Source organism: Bombina bombina, chromosome 5 (genome assembly GCF_027579735.1).
Source record: "Bombina bombina isolate aBomBom1 chromosome 5, aBomBom1.pri, whole genome shotgun sequence".
Taxonomy (NCBI): Eukaryota; Metazoa; Chordata; class Amphibia; order Anura; family Bombinatoridae; genus Bombina; species Bombina bombina.
In genome coordinates, this window is record NC_069503.1 from 477697973 (window position 1) to 477718609 (window position 20637).

Consider the following 20637-nt stretch of genomic DNA (forward strand, 5'->3'; position numbering starts at 1 on the left):
CTTCCCCAACAGGAAATGGCAAAGAGCCCAGCAAAGCTGGTCACATGATCCCTCCTAGGCTCCGCCTTCCCCAGTCATTCGACCGACGTAAAGGAGGAATATTTGCATAGGAGAAATCATATGATACCGTGGTGACTGTAGTTAAAGAAAATAAATTATCAGACCTGATTAAAAAACCAGGGCGGGCCATGGACCGGACACACCGTTGGAGAAAGTAATTTATCAGGTAAACATAAATTCTGTTTTCTCCAACATAGGTGTGTCCGGTCCACGGCGTCATCCTTACTTGTGGGAACCAATACCAAAGCTTTAGGACACGGATGAAGGGAGGGAGCAAATCAGGTCACCTAGATGGAAGGCACCACGGCTTGCAAAACCTTTCTCCCAAAAATAGCCTCAGAAGAAGCAAAAGTATCAAATTTGTAAAATTTAGTAAAAGTGTGCAGTGAAGACCAAGTCGCTGCCTTACATATCTGATCAACAGAAGCCTCGTTCTTGAAGGCCCATGTGGAAGCCACGGCCCTAGTGGAATGAGCTGTGATTCTTTCAGGAGGCTGCCGTCCGGCAGTCTCGTAAGCCAATCTGATGATGCTTTTAAGCCAAAAAGAGAGAGAGGTAGAAGTTGCTTTTTGACCTCTCCTTTTACCAGAATAAACAACAAACAAGGAAGATGTTTGTCTAAAATCCTTTGTAGCATCTAAATAGAATTTTAGAGCACGAACTACATCCAAATTGTGCAACAAACGTTCCTTCTTTGAAACTGGATTCGGACACAAAGAAGGCACGACTATCTCCTGGTTAATGTTTTTGTTAGAAACAACTTTCGGAAGAAAACCAGGTTTAGTACGCAAAACCACCTTATCTGCATGGAACACCAGATAAGGAGGAGAACACTGCAGAGCAGATAACTCTGAAACTCTTCTAGCAGAAGAAATTGCAACCAAAAACAAAACTTTCCAAGATAATAACTTAATATCAACGGAATGTAAGGGTTCAAACGGAACCCCCTGAAGAACTGAAAGAACTAAATTGAGACTCCAAGGAGGAGTCAAAGGTTTGTAAACAGGCTTGATTCTAACCAGAGCCTGAACAAAGGCTTGAACATCTGGCACAGCTGCCAGCTTTTTGTGAAGTAACACAGACAAAGCAGAAATCTGTCCCTTCAAAGAACTTGCAGATAATCCTTTCTCCAAACCTTCTTGAAGAAAGGATAGAATCTTAGGAATTTTTATCTTGTCCCAAGGGAATCCTTTAGATTCACACCAACAGATATATTTTTTCCATATTTTATGGTAGATTTTTCTAGTTACCGGCTTTCTGGCCTGAACAAGAGTATCAATGACAGAATCTGAGAACCCTCGCTTTGATAAAATCAAGTGTTCAATCTCCAAGCAGTCAGTTGGAGTGAGACCAGATTCGGATGTTCGAACGGACCTTGAACAAGAAGGTCCCGTCTCAAAGGTAGCTTCCATGGTGGAGCCGATGACATATTCACCAGGTCTGCATACCAAGTCCTGCGTGGCCACGCAGGAGCTATCAAGATCACCGATGCCCTCTCCTGATTGATCCTGGCTACCAGCCTGGGGATGAGAGGAAACGGTGGGAATACATAAGCTAGTTTGAAGGTCCAAGGTGCTACTAGTGCATCTACTAGAGTCGCCTTGGGATCCCTGGATCTGGACCCGTAGCAAGGAACCTTGAAGTTCTGACGAGAGGCCATCAGATCCATGTCTGGAATGCCCCACAACTGAGTAATTTGGGCAAAGATTTCCGGATGGAGTTCCCACTCCCCCGGATGAAATGTCTGACGACTCAGAAAATCCGCTTCCCAATTTTCCACTCCTGGGATGTGGATTGCAGACAAGTGGCAGGAGTGAGTCTCCGCCCATTGAATGATTTTGGTCACTTCTTCCATCGCCAGGGAACTCCTTGTTCCCCCCTGATGGTTGATGTATGCAACAGTCGTCATGTTGTCCGATTGAAACCGTATGAATTTGGCCTTTGCTAGCTGAGGCCAAGCCTTGAGAGCATTGAATATCGCTCTCAGTTCCAGAATATTTATCGGGAGAAGAGATTCTTCCCGAGACCAAAGACCCTGAGCTTTCAGGAGTCCCCAGACCGCGCCCCAGCCCACCAGACTGGCGTCGGTCGTGACAATGACCCACTCTGGTCTGCGGAAGCTCATCCCCTGTGACAGGTTGTCCAGGGACAGCCACCAACGGAGTGAATCTCTGGTCCTCTGATCTACTTGTATCGTCGGAGACAAGTCTGTATAATCCCCATTCCACTGACTGAGCATGCACAGTTGTAATGGTCTCAGATGAATTCGTGCAAAAGGAACTATGTCCATTGCCGCGACCATCAAACCTATTACTTCCATGCACTGTGCTATGGAAGGAAGAGGAACAGAATGAAGTACTTGACAAGAGTTTAGAAGTTTTGATTTTCTGGCCTCTGTCAGAAAAATCCTCATTTCTAAGGAGTCTATTATTGTTCCCAAGAAGGGAACTCTTGTTGACGGAGATAGAGAACTTTTTTCTACGTTCACTTTCCACCCGTGAGATCTGAGAAAGGCCAGGACAATGTCCGTGTGAGCCTTTGCTTGTGGAAGGGACGACGCTTGAATCAGAATGTCGTCCAAGTAAGGTACTACTGCAATGCCCCTTGGTCTTAGCACCGCTAGAAGGGACCCCAGTACCTTTGTGAAAATTCTTGGAGCAGTGGCTAATCCGTACGGAAGTGCCACAAACTGGTAATGCTTGTCTAGAAAGGCGAACCTTAGGAACCGATGATGTTCCTTGTGGATAGGAATATGTAGATACGCATCCTTTAAATCCACCGTGGTCATGAATTGACCTTCCTGGATGGAAGGAAGAATTGTTCGAATGGTTTCCATTTTGAACGATGGAACCTTGAGAAACTTGTTTAGGATCTTGAGATCTAAGATTGGTCTGAATGTTCCCTCTTTTTTGGGAACTATGAACAGATTGGAGTAGAACCCCATCCCTTGTTCTCCTAATGGAACAGGATGAATCACTCCCATTTTTAACAGGTCTTCTACACAATGTAAGAATGCCTGTTTTTTTATGTGGTCTGAAGACAATTGAGACCTGTGGAACCTCCCCCTTGGGGGAAGCCCCTTGAATTCCAGAAGATAACCTTGGGAGACTATTTCCAGCGCCCAAGGATCCAGAACATCTCTTGCCCAAGCCTGAGCGAAGAGAGAGAGTCTGCCCCCCACCAGATCCGGTCCTGGATCGAGGGCCAACATCTCATGCTGTCTTGGTAGCAGTGGCAGGTTTCTTGGCCTGCTTACCTTTGTTCCAGCCTTGCATTGGCCTTCAGGCTGGCTTGGCTTGAGAAGTATTACCCTCTTGCTTAGAGGATGTAGCACTTGGGGCTGGTCCGTTTCTGCGAAAGGGACGAAAATTTGGTTTATTTTTAGCCTTGAAAGACCTATCCTGAGGAAGGGCGTGGCCCTTGCCCCCAGTGATATCAGAAATAATCTCTTTCAAGTCAGGGCCAAACAGCGTTTTCCCCTTGAAAGGAATGTTAAGCAATTTGTTCTTGGAAGACGCATCCGCTGACCAAGATTTTAGCCAAAGCGCTCTGCGCGCCACAATAGCAAACCCAGAATTTTTCGCCGCTAATCTAGCCAATTGCAAAGTGGCGTCTAAGGTGAAAGAGTTAGCCAATTTGAGAGCATGAATTCTGTCCAAAATCTCCTCATAAGAAGAATCTTTATTGAGCGCCTTTTCTAGTTCATCGAACCAGAAACACGCTGCTGTAGTGACAGGAACAATGCATGAAATTGGTTGTAGAAGGTAACCTTGCTGAACAAACATCTTTTTAAGCAAACCCTCTAATTTTTTATCTATAGGATCTTTGAAAGCACAACTATCTTCTATGGGTATAGTGGTGCGTTTGTTTAGAGTAGAAACCGCCCCCTCGACCTTGGGGACTGTCTGCCATAAGTCCTTTCTGGGGTCGACCATAGGAAACAATTTCTTAAATATAGGGGGAGGGACGAAAGGTATGCCGGGCCTTTCCCATTCTTTGTTTACAATGTCCGCCACCCGCTTGGGTATAGGAAAAGCTTCGGGGGGCCCCGGGACCTCTAGGAACTTGTCCATCTTACATAATTTCTCTGGAATGACCAAATTCTCACAATCATCCAGAGTAGATAACACCTCCTTAAGCAGAGCGCGGAGATGTTCCAATTTAAATTTGAATGTAATCACATCAGGTTCAGCTTGTTGAGAAATTTTCCCTGAATCTGAAATTTCTCCCTCAGACAAAACCTCCCTGGCCCCCTCAGACTGGTGTAGGGGCACTTCAGAACCAATATCATCAGCGTCCTCATGCTCTTCAGTATTTTCTAAAACAGAGCAGTCGCGCTTTCGCTGATAAGTGGGCATTTTGGCTAAAATGTTTTTGATAGAATTATCCATTACAGCCGTTAATTGTTGCATAGTAAGGAGTATTGGCGCACTAGATGTACTAGGGGCCTCCTTTGTGGGCAAGACTGGCGTAGACGAAGGAGGGGATGATGCAGTACCATGCTTACTCCCCTCACTTGAGGAATCATCTTGGGCATCATTTTCTCTAAATTTTGTGTCACATAAATCACATCTATTTAAATGAGAAGGAACCTTGGCTTCCCAACATACAGAACACAGTCTATCTGATAGTTCAGACATGTTAAACAGGCATAAACTTGATAACAAAGTACAAAAAACGTTTTAAAATAAAACCGTTACTGTCACTTTAAATTTTAAACTGAACACACTTTATTACTGTAAATGTGAAAAAGTATGAAGGAATTGTTCAAAATTCACCAAAATTTCACCACAGTGTCTTAAAGCCTTAAAAGTATTGCACACCAAATTTGAAAGCTTTAACTCTTAAAATAACGGAACCGGAGCCGTTTTTATATTTAACCCCTATACAGTCCCTGGTATCTGCTTTGCTGAAACCCAACCAAGCCCAAAGGGGAATACGATACCAAATGACGCCTTCAGAACGCTTTTTCTATGTATCTGAGCTCCTCACACATGCATCTGCATGTCATGCTTGCCAAAAACAACTGCGCAATAGAGGCGCGAAAATGAGGCTCTGCCTATGATTAGGGAAAGCCCCTAGAGAAAAAGGTGTCCAATACAGTGCCTGCCGGTTATTTTACATAATTCCCAAGAATAAAATAATTCCTCAAAGCTATGAAGTATTAAAAATGCTTATATATCAATCGTTTTAGCCCAGAAAATGTCTACCAGTCTTAAAAGCCCTTGTGAAGCCCTTTATTCTTATGTAATAAAAATGGCTTACCGGATCCCATAGGGAAAATGACAGCTTCCAGCATTACATAGTCTTGTTAGAAATGTGTCATACCTCAAGCAGCAAAAGTCTGCTCACTGTTTCCCCCAACTGAAGTTAATTCCTCTCAACAGTCCTGTGTGGAAACAGCCATCGATTTTAGTAACGGTTGCTAAAATCATTTTCCTCTTACAAACAGAAATCTTCATCTCTTTTCTGTTTCAGAGTAAATAGTACATACCAGCACTATTTTAAAATAACAAACTCTTGATTGAAGAATAAAAACTACATTTAAACACCAAAAAACTCTGAGCCATCTCCGTGGAGATGTTGCCTGTACAACGGCAAAGAGAATGACTGGGGAAGGCGGAGCCTAGGAGGGATCATGTGACCAGCTTTGCTGGGCTCTTTGCCATTTCCTGTTGGGGAAGAGAATATCCCACAAGTAAGGATGACGCCGTGGACCGGACACACCTATGTTGGAGAAATAAGGAATGTTGAACATTCTGAGTCAAGGCAAATAAATGTTTGAATACATATATTTAGAACTTTAAAAACAAAGTGCCCAACCATAGCTTAGAGTGTCACAGAAAATAAGATTTACTTACCCCAGGACACTCATCTACATGTTTGTAGAAAGCCAAACCAGTACTGAAACGAGAATCAGCAGAGGTAATGGTATATATAAGAGTATATCGTCGATCTGAAAAGGGAGGTAAGAGATGAATCTCTACGACCGATAACAGAGAACCTATGAAATAGACCCCGTAGAAGGAGATCACTGCATTCAAATAGGCAATACTTACTAGTACTGTCACATCCCTCTGACATTCACTGCACGCTGAGAGGAAAACCGGGCTCCAACTTGCTGCGGAGCGCATATCAACGTAGAATCTAGCACAAACTTACTTCACCACCTCCATCGGAGGCAAAGTTTGTAAAACTGAATTGTGGGTGTGGTGAGGGGTGTATTTATAGGCATTTTGAGGTTTGGGAAACTTTGCCCCTCCTGGTAGGAATGTATATCCCATACGTCACTAGCTCATGGACTCTTGCTAATTACATGAAAGAAATAGGCTTTCCATAGATAAGATTCAAGTTTCCCATCTAAAGGGTCTTTAAAAGAAGTACTATCTTCCATAGGAATAGTGGTACGTTTAGCAAGAGTAGAAATAGCCCCATCAACTTTGGGGATCTTTCCCCAAAACTCTATAGAAATTGCTGGTAAAGGATACAATTTTTTAAACCTTGAAGAAGGAATAAAAGGAGTACCTGGCTTATTCCATTCCTTAGAAATCATATCGGGAATAGGAAAAACCTCTGGAGTAACCACAGGAGGTTTAAAAACATAATTTATGCTTACCTGATAAATTTATTTCTCTTGTAGTGTATCCAGTCCACGGATCATCCATTACTTGTGGGATATTCTCCTTCCCAACAGGAAGTTGCAAGAGGATCACCCACAGCAGAGCTGCTATATAGCTCCTCCCCTAACTGTCATATCCAGTCATTCGACCGAAAACAAACAGAGAAAGGAGAAACCATAGGGTGCAGTGGTGACTGTAGTTTAATTAAAATTTAGACCTGCCTTAAAAGGACAGGGCGGGCCGTGGACTGGATACACTACAAGAGAAATAAATTTATCAGGTAAGCATAAATTATGTTTTCTCTTGTTAAGTGTATCCAGTCCACGGATCATCCATTACTTGTGGGATACCAATACCAAAGCTAAAGTACACGGATGATGGGAGGGACAAGGCAGGATTAAGCGGAAGGAACCACTGCCCGAAGAACCTTTCTCCCAAAAACAGCCTCCGAAGAAGCAAAAGTATCAAATTTGTAAAATTTTGAAAAAGTGTGAAGCGAAGACCAAGTCGCAGCCTTGCAAATCTGTTCAACAGAGGCCTCATTTTTGAAGGCCCATGTGGAAGCCACAGCTCTAGTAGAATGAGCTGTAATCCTTTCAGGGAGCTGCTGTCCAGCAGTCTCATAGGCTAGGCGTATTACGCTCCAAAGCCAAAAGGACAGAGAGGTTGCCGAAGCTTTTTGACCTCTCCTCTGTCCAGAGTAAACGACAAACAGGGAAGATGTTTGACGAAAATCCTTAGTAGCTTGTAAGTAAAACTTCAAGGCACGGACTACGTCCAGATTATGTAAAAGACGTTCCTTCTTTGAAGAAGGATTAGGACACAATGATGGAACAACAATCTCTTGATTGATATTCTTGTTAGAAACCACCTTAGGTAAAAACCCAGGTTTGGTACGCAGAACTACCTTATCTGCATGAAAAATCAGATAAGGAGAATCACATTGTAAGGCAGATAGCTCAGAGACTCTCCGAGCCGAGGAAATAGCCAACAAAAACAGAACTTTCCAAGATAAAAGTTTAATATCAATGGAATGAAGGAGTTCAAACGGAACTCCTTGAAGAACTTTAAGAACCAAGTTTAAGCTCCACGGAGGAGCAACAGGTTTAAACACAGGCTTAATTCTAACCAAAGCCTGGCTAAATGCCTGAACGTCTGGAACCTCTGCCAGACGCTTGTGCAAAATAGACAGAGCAGAAATCTGTCCCTTTAAGGAACTAGCTGATAATCCTTTGTCCAAGCCCTCTTGGAGAAAAAACAATATTCTAGGAATCCTAACCTTACTCCATGAGTAATTCTTGGATTCACACCAATAAGGATATTTACTCCATATCTTGTGGTAGATTTTCCTGGTAACAGGCTTTCGTGCCTGTATTAAGGTATCAATGACTGACTCTGAGAAGCCACGCTTTGATACAATCAAGCGTTCAATCTCCATGCAGTCAGTCTCAGAGAAATTAGATTTGGATGATTGAAAGGACCTTGTATCAAAAGGTCCTGTCTTAGAGGCAGAGTCCATGGTGGAAAGGATGACATGTCCACTAGGTCTGCATACCAAGTCCTGCGTGGCCACGCAGGCGCTATCAGAATCACCGATGCTCTCTCCTGTTTGATTTTGGCAATCAGTCGAGGGAGCAGAGGAAACGGTGGAAACACATAAGCCAGGTTGAAGAACCAAGGCGCTGCTAGAGCATCTATCAGCGTCGCTTCTGGGTCCCTGGACCTGGATCTGTAACAAGGGAGCTTGGCGTTCTGGTGAGACGCCATGAGATCCAACTCTGGTTTGCCCCAACGATGAATCAATTGAGCAAACACCTCCGGATGGAGTTCCCACTCCCCCGGATGGAAAGTCTGATGACTTAGAAAATCCGCCTCCCAGTTCTCCACGCCTGGGATATGGATTGCTCACAGGTGGCAAGAGTGGGACTCTGCCCAGCGAATTATTTTTGAGACTTCTAACATCGCTAGGGAACTCCTGGTTCCCCCTTGATGGTTGATGTAAGCCACAGTCGTGATGTTGTCCGACTGAAATCTGATGAACCTCAGTGTTGCTAACTGAGGCCAAGCCAGAAGAGCATTGAATATCGCTCTTAACTCCAGAATATTTATTGGAAGGAGTTTCTCCTCCTGAGTCCACGATCCCTGTGCCTTCAGGGAGTTCCAGACTGCACCCCAACCTAGAAGGCTGGCATCTGTTGTTACAATTGTCCAATCTGGCCTGCGAAAGGTCATACCCTTGGACAGGTGGACCCGAGACAACCACCAGAGAAGAGAATCTCTGGTCTGTTGATCCAGATTTAGCAGAGGGGACAAATCTGTGTAATCCCCATTCCACTGACTCAGCATGCATAACTGCAGCGGTCTGAGATGTAGGCGCGCAAATGGCACTATGTCCATTGCCGCTACCATTAAGCCGATTACCTCCATACACTGAGCCACCGAAGGGCGCGGAATGGAGTGAAGAACACGGCAAGCATTTAGAAGTTTTGATAACCTGGACTCCATCAGGTAAATTTTCATTTCTACAGAATCTATAAGAGTCCCTAAGGAGGAGACTCTTGTGAGAGGGGATAGAGAACTCTTTTCCTCGTTCACTTTCCACCCGTGCAACCTCAGAAATGCCAGAACTATCTCTGTATGAGACTTGGCAACTTGAAAGTTTGACGCCTGTATCAGGATGTCATCTAGATACGGAGCTACCGCTATGCCTCGCGGTCTTAGAACCGCCAGAAGTGAGCCCAGAACCTTTGTAAAGATTCTCGGGGCTGTAGCCAACCCGAAGGGAAGAGCTACAAATTGGTAATGCCTGTCTAGAAAGGCAAACCTTAGAAACCGATGATGGTCTTTGTGAATCGGTATGTGAAGGTAGGCATCCTTTAGGTCCACTGTGGTCATGTACTGACCCTCTTGGATCATGGGTAGGATGGTCCGAATAGTTTCCATTTTGAATGATGGAACTCTGAGGAATTTGTTTAAGATCTTTGGATCCAAAATTGGTCTGAAGGTTCCCTCTTTTTTGGGAACCACAAACAGATTTGAATAAAAACCCTGTCCTTGTTCCGTCCGCGGAACTGGATGGATCACTCCCATAATTAGGAGGTCTTGCACACAGCGTAGGAATGCCTCTTTCTTTATCTGATTTGCAGATAGCCTTGAAAGATGAAATCTCCCTTGTGGAGGGGAAGCTTTGAAGTCCAGAAGATATCCCTGAGATATGATCTTGAACATCTCTTGCCCATGCCTGGGCGAAGAGAGAAAGTCTGCCCCCTACTAGATCCGTCGCCGGATAGGGGGCCGTTCCTTCATGCTGTCTTAGAGGCAGCAGCAGGCTTTCTGGCCTGCTTGACTTTGTTCCAGGACTGGTTAGGTTTCCAGGCCTGCTTAGATTGAGCAAAAGTTCCCTCTTGCTTTGAAGCGGAGGAAGTTGATGCTGCACCTGCCTTGAAATTTCGAAAGGCACGAAAATTAGACTGTTTGGCCTTTGCTTTGGCCCTGTCGTGAGGAAGGGTATGACCCTTACCTCCAGTAATGTCAGCAATAATTTCCTTCAAACCAGGCCCGAATAAGGTCTGCCCCTTGAAAGGAATGTTGAGTAATTTAGACTTCGAAGTCACGTCAGCTGACCAGGATTTAAGCCATAGCGCCCTACGCGCCTGGATGGCGAATCCGGAATTCTTAGCCGTTAGTTTAGTCAAATGAACAATGGCATCAGAAACAAATGAGTTAGCTAGCTTAAGTGTTCTAAGCTTGTCAATAATTTCAGTCAATGGAGCTGTATGGATGGCCTCTTCCAGGGCCTCAAACCAGAATGCCGCCGCGGCCGTGACAGGCGCTATGCATGCAAGGGGCTGTAAAATAAAACCTTGTTGAATAAACATTTTCTTAAGGTAACCCTCCAATTTTTTATCCATTGGATCTGAAAAAGCACAACTGTCCTCAACCGGGATAGTGGCACGCTTTGCTAAAGTAGAAACTGCTCCCTCCACCTTAGGGACCGTCTGCCATAAGTCCTGTGTAGTGGCGTCTATTGGAAACATTTTTCTAAATATAGGAGGTGGGGAAAAAGGCACACCCGGTCTATCCCACTCCTTGCTAATAATTTCTGTAAGCCTTTTAGGTATAGGAAAAACATCAGTACACACCGGCACCGCATAGTATTTATCCAGCCTACACAATTTCTCTGGTACTGCAACTGTGTTACAGTCATTCAGAGCAGCTAATACCTCCCCAAGCAATACACGGAGGTTCTCAAGCTTAAATTTAAAATTAGAAATCTCTGAATCAGGTTTCCCCGAATCAGAGACGTCACACACAGACTGAAGCTCTCCGTCCTCATGATCTGCATATTGTGACGCAGTATCAGACATGGCCCTTACAGCATCTGCGCGCTCTGTATTTCTCCTAACCCCAGAGCAATCGCGCTTGCCTCTTAATTCAGGCAACCTGGATAATACCTCTGACAGGGTATTATTCATGATTGCAGCCATGTCCTGCAAGGTAATCGCTATGGGCGTCCCTGATGCAATTGGCACCATATTAGCGTGCATCCCCTGAGCGGGAGGCGAAGAGTCTGACACGTGGGGAGAGTTAGTCGGCATAACTTCCCCCTCGTCAGAATCTTCTGGTGATATTTCTTTTATAGTTAAAGACTGATCTTTACTGTTTAAGGTGAAATCAATACATTTAGTACACATTCTCCTATGGGGCTCCACCATGGCTTTCAAACATAATGAACAAGTAGTTTCCTCTGTGTCAGACATGTTTAAACAGACTAGCAATGATACTAGCAAGCTTGGAAAACACTTTAAACAAGTTTACAAGCAATATAAAAAACGTTACTGCACCTTTAAGAAACACAAATTTTTGCCAAAATTTGTAATAACAGTGAAAAGAGGCAGTTACACTAACGAAATTTTTACAGTGTATGTAACAAGTTAGCAGAGCATTGCACCCACTTGCAAATGGATAATTAACCCCTTAATACCAAACACAGAATAATAACTGACAAAAACGTGTTTTTTTTTTGTTTTGTTTTTTAAAATAGTCACAACAACTGCCACAGCTCTACTGTGGCTTGTTACCTCCCTCAAAAACGACTTTGAAGCCTTTTGAGCCCTCCAGAGATATCCTGGATCATGCAGGAAGAAGCTGGATGTCTGTGTCTGTAATTTTTGCTGCACAAAAAAACCCCTCCCACTCATTACAACAGTGGAAAGTAAGGAAACTGTTACAAGGCAGAATTCAAGCCAGCCATGTGGAAAAAAAACTAGGCCCCAATAAGTTTTATCACCAAACATATATAAAAACGATTAAGCATGCCAGCAAACGTTTTATATTACATTTTTATAAGAGTATGCATCTCTATAAATAAGCCTGATACCAGTAGCTAACTGCATTTAAGGCTTTACTTACATTAGTTCAGTATCAGCAGCATTTTCTAGCAAATTCCATCCCTAGAAATATATTAACTGCACATACCTTATTGCAGGAAAACCTGCACGCCATTCCCTCTCTGAAGTTACCTCACTCCTCAGAATATGTGAGAACAGCCATTGATCTTAGTTACTTCTGCTAAGATCATAGAAAACGCAGGCAGATTCTTCTTCTAAATACTGCCTGAGATAAACAGCACACTCCGGTACCATTTAAAAATAAACTTTTGATTGAAGAATAAACTAAGTATAAAACACCACACTCCTCTTACGACCTCCATCTTGGTTGAGGCTTGCAAGAGAATGACTGGATATGACAGTTAGGGGAGGAGCTATATAGCAGCTCTGCTGTGGGTGATCCTCTTGCAACTTCCTGTTGGGAAGGAGAATATCCCACAAGTAATGGATGATCCGTGGACTGGATACACTTAACAAGAGAAAACAGTATTTAAACGTTTACTAGTCTTAACGTCAAGAGGACTGGCTTCCTCAATATCCAAAGTAATTAACACTTATTTATTTAAAATGAAGTATTTTCATTCTTTGTTAAAAGAAGTAGATTTGTCAGTGTCAATATCTGAGGAAGGATCTTCTAAATCAGATAGATCCTCATCAGAGGAGGATAAATCATTATGTTGTCGGTCATTTGAAATTTCATCAACTTTATGAGAAGTTTTAAAAGACCTTTTACGTTTATTAGAAGGCGGAAATGCAAACAAAGCCTTCTGAATAGAACCAGTAACAAATTCTTTAAAATTCATAGGTATATCATGTAAATTAGAAGATGAAGGAACTGCAACAGGCAATGTACTATTACTGATGGACACATTATCTGCATGTAAAAGTTTATCATGACAACTATTACAAATGACATTCAGAGATATCATTTCCCCAATCTTACAACAAATGCACTTAGCTTTGGTAGAACCGATGTCAGGCAACAAAGTTCCAACAGATACTTCTGAGACAGGATCAGATTGAGACATCTTGCAAAATGTAAAAGAAAAAACAACATATAAAGCAAAATTATCAATTTCCTTATATGACAGTTTCAGGAATGGGAAAAAATACAAATAGCATAGCCCACTGACATAGAAAAGGCAAGAGGCAAATAGCAATGGGGTATTAAATTAGTGAAAAATTTTGGCGCCAAGTAAGACGCACAACGTGACTGAAATTTTTTTGGCTCCAACAACATCCGGAAATGACACACTTGCGTCACTAACGACGCAACCCTGTGTAAGGACTCGGCGTCAACTACGACGCCGGGAAATGACGAACTTGGCGTAATTACTGCCCTCAATTTGCAAGAAAAAAAAGTAGTCAATTTGAAAAATAGACTAAACCCCAGGTAAGATAATATTTCTTAAAGGACCAGTCAACACATATTTGCATAATCAACAAATGCAAGATAACAAGACAATGCAATAGCACTTAGTCTGAACTTCAAATAAGTAGTAGATTTTTTTATAACAAATTTCAAAGTTATGTATATTTCCACTCCCCTTGTACCATGTGATAGCAATCAGCCAATCCCAAATGCATATACGTATATGGTGACTCAAAAATTGTAAATATAAAAGACTGTGCACATTTTTTTTAATGGAAGTAAATTGGAAAGTTGTTTCAAATTACATGCTGTATCTGAATCATAAAAATTTAATTTAACCTGAGTGTCCCTTTAAAATGTTTATTTTCCCCATATATGAAACTGACAGTCTGCACAAGGAAATACATGAACCTGACTCATGGCAAATATAAGTACAATACATATATTTAGAACTTTATATAAATGCATAAAGTGCCAAACCATAGCTGGGGTGTCTTAAGTAATAAAAAACATACTTACCAAAAAGACACCCATCCACATATAGCAGATAGCCAAACCAGTACTGAAACAGTTATCAGTAGAGGTAATGGTATATGAGAGTATATAGTCGATCTGAAAAGGGAGGTAGGAGATGAATCTCTACGACCGATAACAGAGACCCTATGAAATAGATCTCCCGTGAGGAAAACCATTGCATTCAATAGGTGATACTCCCTTCACATCCTTCTGACATTCGCTGTACTCAGAGGAATCGGGCTTCAAAATGCTGAGAAGCGCATGTCAACGTAGAAATCTTAGCACAAACTTACTTCACCACCTCCATAGGAGGCAAAGTTTGTAAAACTGAATTGTGGGTGTGGTGAGGGGTGTATTTATAGGCATTTTGAGGTTTGGGAAACTTTGCCCCTCCTGGTAGGATTGTATATCCCATACGTCACTAGCTCATGGACTCTTGCCAATTACATGAAAGAAATAATAATAAACAAAAACCTATGAAATACTCAACAAAACATATTGGAATACTAAAGAAAATCTTGTAATTACTAGATGCTTACGGTCTCTAAGTGGTTTGCATTTTAAACATGTCCATGATAATGGACCACTGTCCAGATCAGCTGCTCAATCAGTGGAAAAGTGAGACAGCCCCGATGCCCAAACTGACTATAAATACAATTAAAAGAGCTTCACTATTTAAACAGTTACCTGGTAGACACTTCTTGATTTCCTTCATAAAGAAGAATTAAAGGGACAGTCTACTCCAGAATTTTTATTGCTTGAGTACAATGTTATCTATATGGCACACATGAACTAACGCCATCTAGCTGTGAAAACCTGTTAAATGCATTGAGATAAGAGGCGTCCATCAAGTGATTAGAAATTAGCATGAGCCTATCTAGGTTTAGTTTTCAACAAAGAATAGTAAAGTGGAAGTTGTTAAAAATTACATGCCCTGTCTGAATCTTGAAAGTTTAATGTTGACTAGACTGTCCCTTTAAATAAAACAGACTGCAAAACAACCTAATATTATATCAAACATTTATGTCACAGCATAGTAAAAACGTTGTTCACTTACTTCCTTCTGGTGCTTCAGCTTCATACTTTAGAGACTCCTGACAAAAGATAAAATTAAAACAAAAGAGAAAAATTATCAAATAGAAGAAAATGCACACGATCATAAAGTTAAAATCGAACATATATAGTGCTGTGGTCCTTAGCATGTGTAGTGTGTTTATATGGCAGACAAAAAGAGAAAAAAAAACAAAAAAAAAAAAAACTTACCTGACCCATAGCAGCTGTCGTTCTGACTTAAAACATACCACACATGAAAATCATAAAATTATGTTTACCTAATAATTCAATTTCCTTTTGTAAAAAACATAATTTATGTAAGAACTTACCTGATAAATTCATTTCTTTCATATTAGCAAGAGTCCATGAGCTAGTGACGTATGGGATATACATTCCTACCAGGAGGGGCAAAGTTTCCCAAACCTTAAAATGCCTATAAATACACCCCTCACCACACCCACAATTCAGTTTAACGAATAGCCAAGAAGTGGGGTGATAAGAAAAAAGTGCGAAAGCATATAAAATAAGGAATTGGAATAATTGTGCTTTATACAAAAAAATCATAACCACCACAAAAAAGGGCGGGCCTCATGGACTCTTGCTAATATGAAAGAAATGAATTTATCAGGTAAGTTCTTACATAAATTATGTTTTCTTTCATGTAATTAGCAAGAGTCCATGAGCTAGTGACGTATGGGATAATGACTACCCAAGATGTGGATCTTTCCACACAAGAGTCACTAGAGAGGGAGGGATAAAATAAAGACAGCCAATTCCTGCTGAAAATAATCCACACCCAAAATAAAGTTTAATGAAAAACATAAGCAGAAGATTCAAACTAAAACCGCTGCCTGAAGTACTTTTCTACCAAAAACTGCTTCAGAAGAAGAAAATACAACAAAATGGTAGAATTTGGTAAAAGTATGCAAAGAGGACCAAATTGCCGCTTTGCAAATCTGATCAACCGAAGCTTCATTCCTAAACGCCCAGGAAGTAGAAACTGACCTAGTAGAATGAGCTGTAATCCTATGAGGCGGAGTCTTACCCGACTCAACATAGGCAAGATGAATTAAAGATTTCAACCAAGATGCCAAAGAAATGGCAGAAGTTTTCTGGCCTTTCTAAAACCGGAAAAGATAACAAATAAACTAGAAGTCTTTCGGAAAGACTTAGTAGCTTCAACATAATATTTCAAAGCTCTAATAACATCCAAAGAATGCAACGATTTCTCCTTAGAATTCTTAGGATTAGGACATAATGAAGGAACCACAATGTCTCTACTAATGTTGTTGGAATTCACAACTTAGGTAAAAATTCAAAAGAAGTTCGCAACACCGCCTTATCCTGATGAAAAATCAGAAAAGGAGACTCACAAGAAAGAGCAGATAATTCAGAAACTCTTCTGGCAGAAGAGATGGCCAAAAGGAACAAAACTTTCCAAGAAAGTAATTTAATATCCAATGAATGCATAGGTTCAAATGGAGGAGCTTGAAGAGCCCCCAGAACCAAATTCAAACTCCAAGGAGGAGAAATCGACTTAATGACAGGCTTTATACGAACCAAAGCTTGTACAAAACAATGAATATCAGGAAGAATAGCAATCATTCTGTGAAAAAGAACAGAAAGAGCAGAGATTTGACCTTTCAAGGAACTTGCGGACAAACCCTTATCTAAACCATCCTGAAGAAACTGTAATATTCTCGGTATTCTAAAATAATGCCAAGAAAAATGATGAGAAAGACACCAAGAAATATAAGTCTTCCAGACTCTATAATATATCTCTCTGGATACAGATTTACGAGCCTGTAACATAGTATTAATCACAGAGTCAGAGAAACCTCTTTGACCAAGAATCAAGCGTTCAATCTCCATACCTTTAAATTTAAGGATTTCAGATCCTGATGGAAAAAAAGGACCTTGAGACAAAAGGTCTGGTCTTAACGGAAGAGTCCACGGTTGGCAAGAGGCCATCCGGACAAGATCCGCATACCAAAACCTGTGAGGCCATGCCGGAGCTACCAGCAGAACAAACGAGCATTCCTTCAGAATCTTGGAGATTACTCTTGGAAGAAGAACTAGAGGCGGAAAGATATAGGCAGGATGATACTTCCAAGGAAGTGATAATGCATCCACTGCCTCCGCCTGAGGATCCCGGGATCTGGACAGATACCTGGGAAGTTTCTTGTTTAGATGAGAAGCCATCAGATCTATTTCTGGAAGTTCCCACATTTGAACAATCTGAAGAAATACCTCTGGGTGAAGAGACCATTCGCCCGGATGCAACGTTTGGCGACTGAGATAATCCGCTTTCCAATTGTCCATACCTGGGATATGAACCGCAGAGATTAGACAGGAGCTGGATTCCGCCCAAACCAAAATTCGAGATACTTCTTTCATAGCCAGAGGACTGTGAGTCCCTCCTTGATGATTGATGTATGCCACAGTTGTGACATTGTCTATCTGAAAACAAATGAACAACTCTCTCTTCAGAAGAGGCCAAGACTGAAGAGCTCTGAAAATTGCACGGAGTTCCAAAATATTGATCGGAAATCTCACCTCCTGAGATTCCCAAACCCCTTGTGCCGTCAGATACCCCCACACAGCTCCCCAACCTGTAAGACTTGCATCTGTTGAGATTATAGTCCAGGTCGGAAGAACAAAGAAGCCCCCTGAACTAAACGATGGTGATCTGTCCACCATGTCAGAGAGTGTCGTAAAATCGGTTTAAAGATATTAATTGAGATATCTTTGAGTAATCCCTGCACCATTGGTTCAGCATACAGAGCTGAAGAGGTTGCATGTGAAAACGAGCAAAGGAGATCGCATCTGATGCGGCAGACCTAAGACCCAACATTTCCATGCATAAGGCTACCAAAGGGAATGATTGTGACTGAAGGTTTTGACAAGCTGATATCAATGTTAAACTTCTCTTGTCTGACAAGGACAGAGTCATAGACACTGAATTTATCTAGAAACCTAAAAAGGTTACCCTTGTCTGAGGAATCAATGAACTGATTGGTAAATTGATCCTCCAACCATGAACTTGAAGAAACAACACAAGTCGATTCGTATGAGATTCTTCGAAAATGAGAAGACTGAGCAAGTACCAAGATATCGTCCAAATAAGGAAATACCAAAACCCTATTCTCTGATTACAGAAAGAAGGGCACCGAGAACCTTTGAAAAAAATTCTTGGAACTGAGGCTAGACCAAACGGTAGAGCCACAAAACTGGTAATGCTTGTCTAAAAAGAGAATCTCAGACACTAAAAGTGATCTGGATGAATCGGAATATGCAGATACACATCCTGTAAATCTATTGTAGACATATAATGCCCTTGCTAAACAAAAGGCAGGATAGTCCTACAGTAACCATCTTGAATGTTGGTATCCTAACATAACGATTCAATAATGATAGATCCGGAACTGGTCTGAAGGAATTGACCTTCTTTGGTACAATGAAGAGATAAAATAAAACCCCAGCCCCTGTTCCAGAACTGGAACTGGCATAAATACTCCAGCCAACTCTAGATCTGAAACACATTTCAGAAATGCTGAGCCTTTGCTGTGTTAACTGGGACACGGGAAAGAAAAGAATCTCTTAGCAGGAGGCCTTAACTTGAAGCCAATTCTGTACCTTTCTGAAACAATGTTTCTGAAACCAGAGATTAAGAACGGAATTGATCCAAATTTCTTTGAAGAAAACGTAATCTGCCCCATACCAGCTGAGCTGGAATAAGGGCCGCACCTTCATAGGTACTTAGGAGCTGGCTATAGGTTTCTATAAGGCTTGGATATATTCCAAACTGGAAATAGTTTCCAAACTGATACCGCTCCTGAGGATGAAGGATCAGGCTTTTGTTCCTTGTTGTGAGGAAAGGAACGAAAATGATTATTTACCCTGGAAAGAAAGGGAAAGCAAAGTTGACTTAGAAGACATGTCAGCATTCCAAGTTTAATCCATAAAGCTTTTCTAGCTAAAATAGCTAGAGACATATACCTGACATCAACTCTAATGATATCAAAAGATGGTATCACCAATAAAATTATTAGCATGTTATAGAATAATAATAATGCTATAAAATTATGATCTGTTACTTGTTGCGCTAAAGCTTCTAACCAAAAAGTTGAAGCTGCAGCAACATCCGCTAAAAATATAGCAGGTCTAAGAAGATTACCTGAACATAAGTAAGCTTTTCTTAGAAAGGATTCAATTTTCCTATCTAAAGGATCCTTAAATGAAGTACTATCTGCCGTAGGAATAGTAGTACATTAGCAGGAGTAGAGACAGCCCCATAACCTTAGGGATTTTTGTCCCAAAAAACTCTAATCTGTCAGATGGCACAGGATATAATTTGCTTAAACGTCTAGAAGGAGTAAATAAATTACCCAAATTATTCCATTCCCTGGAAATTACTTCAGAAATAGCATCAGGGAGATAAAACACTTCTGGAATAACTACAGGAGATTTAAAAACCTTATTTAAACGTTTACATTTAGTATCAAGAGGACCAGAATCCTCTATTTCTAATGCAAATAACACTTCTTTAAGTAAAGAACGAATAAATTCCATCTTGAACAAATACAAAGATTTATCAGCATCAACCTCTGAGACAGAAACCTCTGAACCAGAAGAACCATTATCAGTATCAGAATGATGATGTTCATTTAAAAATTCATCTGAAAAAAGAGAAGTTTTAAAAGACTTATGTATACTAGAAGGAGAAATAACAGACATAGCCTTCTTAATGGATTTAAAAAATAAAATCTCTTATGTTATCAGGAACACTCTGAAAATTAGATGTTGACGGAACAGCAACAGGTAATGTAACAGTACTAAAGGAAATGTTATCTGCATTAATAAGTTTGACATGACATGCAATACAAATAACAGCTGGAGAAACAGATACCAAAAGTTTATAGTAGATACACTTAGCTTGGTAGCTCCAGCACTGTGCAGTGATTTTCCTGAAGTATCTTCTGACTCAGTTGCAACGTGGAACATCTTGCAATATGTAAAAGAAAAAAACAACATATAAAGCAAAATTGATCAAATTCCTTAAATGACAGTTTCAGGAATGGGAAAAAAATGCCAGTGAACAAGCTTCTAGCAACCAGAAGCAATAAATAATGAGACTTAAATAATGTGGAGACAAAAATGACGCCCAGATTTTTTTAGCGCCAAAAAAGACGCCCACATTATTTGGCGCCTAAATGCTTTTGGCGCCAAAAATGACGCCACATCCGGAACGCCGACACTTTTGACGCAAAAAAAGTCAAAAAATGACGCAACTTCCGGCGACACGTATGACGCCGGAAACAGAAAAAAAATTTTGCGCCAAAAAAGTCCGCGCCAAGAATGACGCAATAAAATGAAGCATTTTCTGCCCCCGCGAGCCTAACAGCCCACAGGGAAAAAGTCAAAAAATTTTAAGGTAAGAAAAAATGATTGAAACAAATGCATTTATCCCAAATATGAAACTGACTGTCTGAAAAATAAGGAATGTTGAACATTCTGAGTCAAGGCAAATAAATGTTTGAATACATATATTTAGAACTTTATAAATAAAGTGCCCAACCATAGCTTAGAGTGTCACAGAAAATAAGATTTACTTACCCCATGACAC

The 20637-nt window shown here is 41.2% G+C and overlaps 1 protein-coding gene across 1 annotated transcript in view; it reads right to left on the bottom strand.

Moving 5' to 3' along the window:
- LOC128660489 (uncharacterized) overlaps positions 1–20637 on the bottom strand; it is an 808651-nt gene that overhangs the window by 563846 nt on the left and 224168 nt on the right. Inside the window, exon 6 of the mRNA XM_053714366.1 lies at positions 15016–15052. Coding sequence (XP_053570341.1) covers positions 15016–15052 — 37 coding nt within the window. The remainder of the gene's footprint in view (positions 1–15015; positions 15053–20637) is intronic.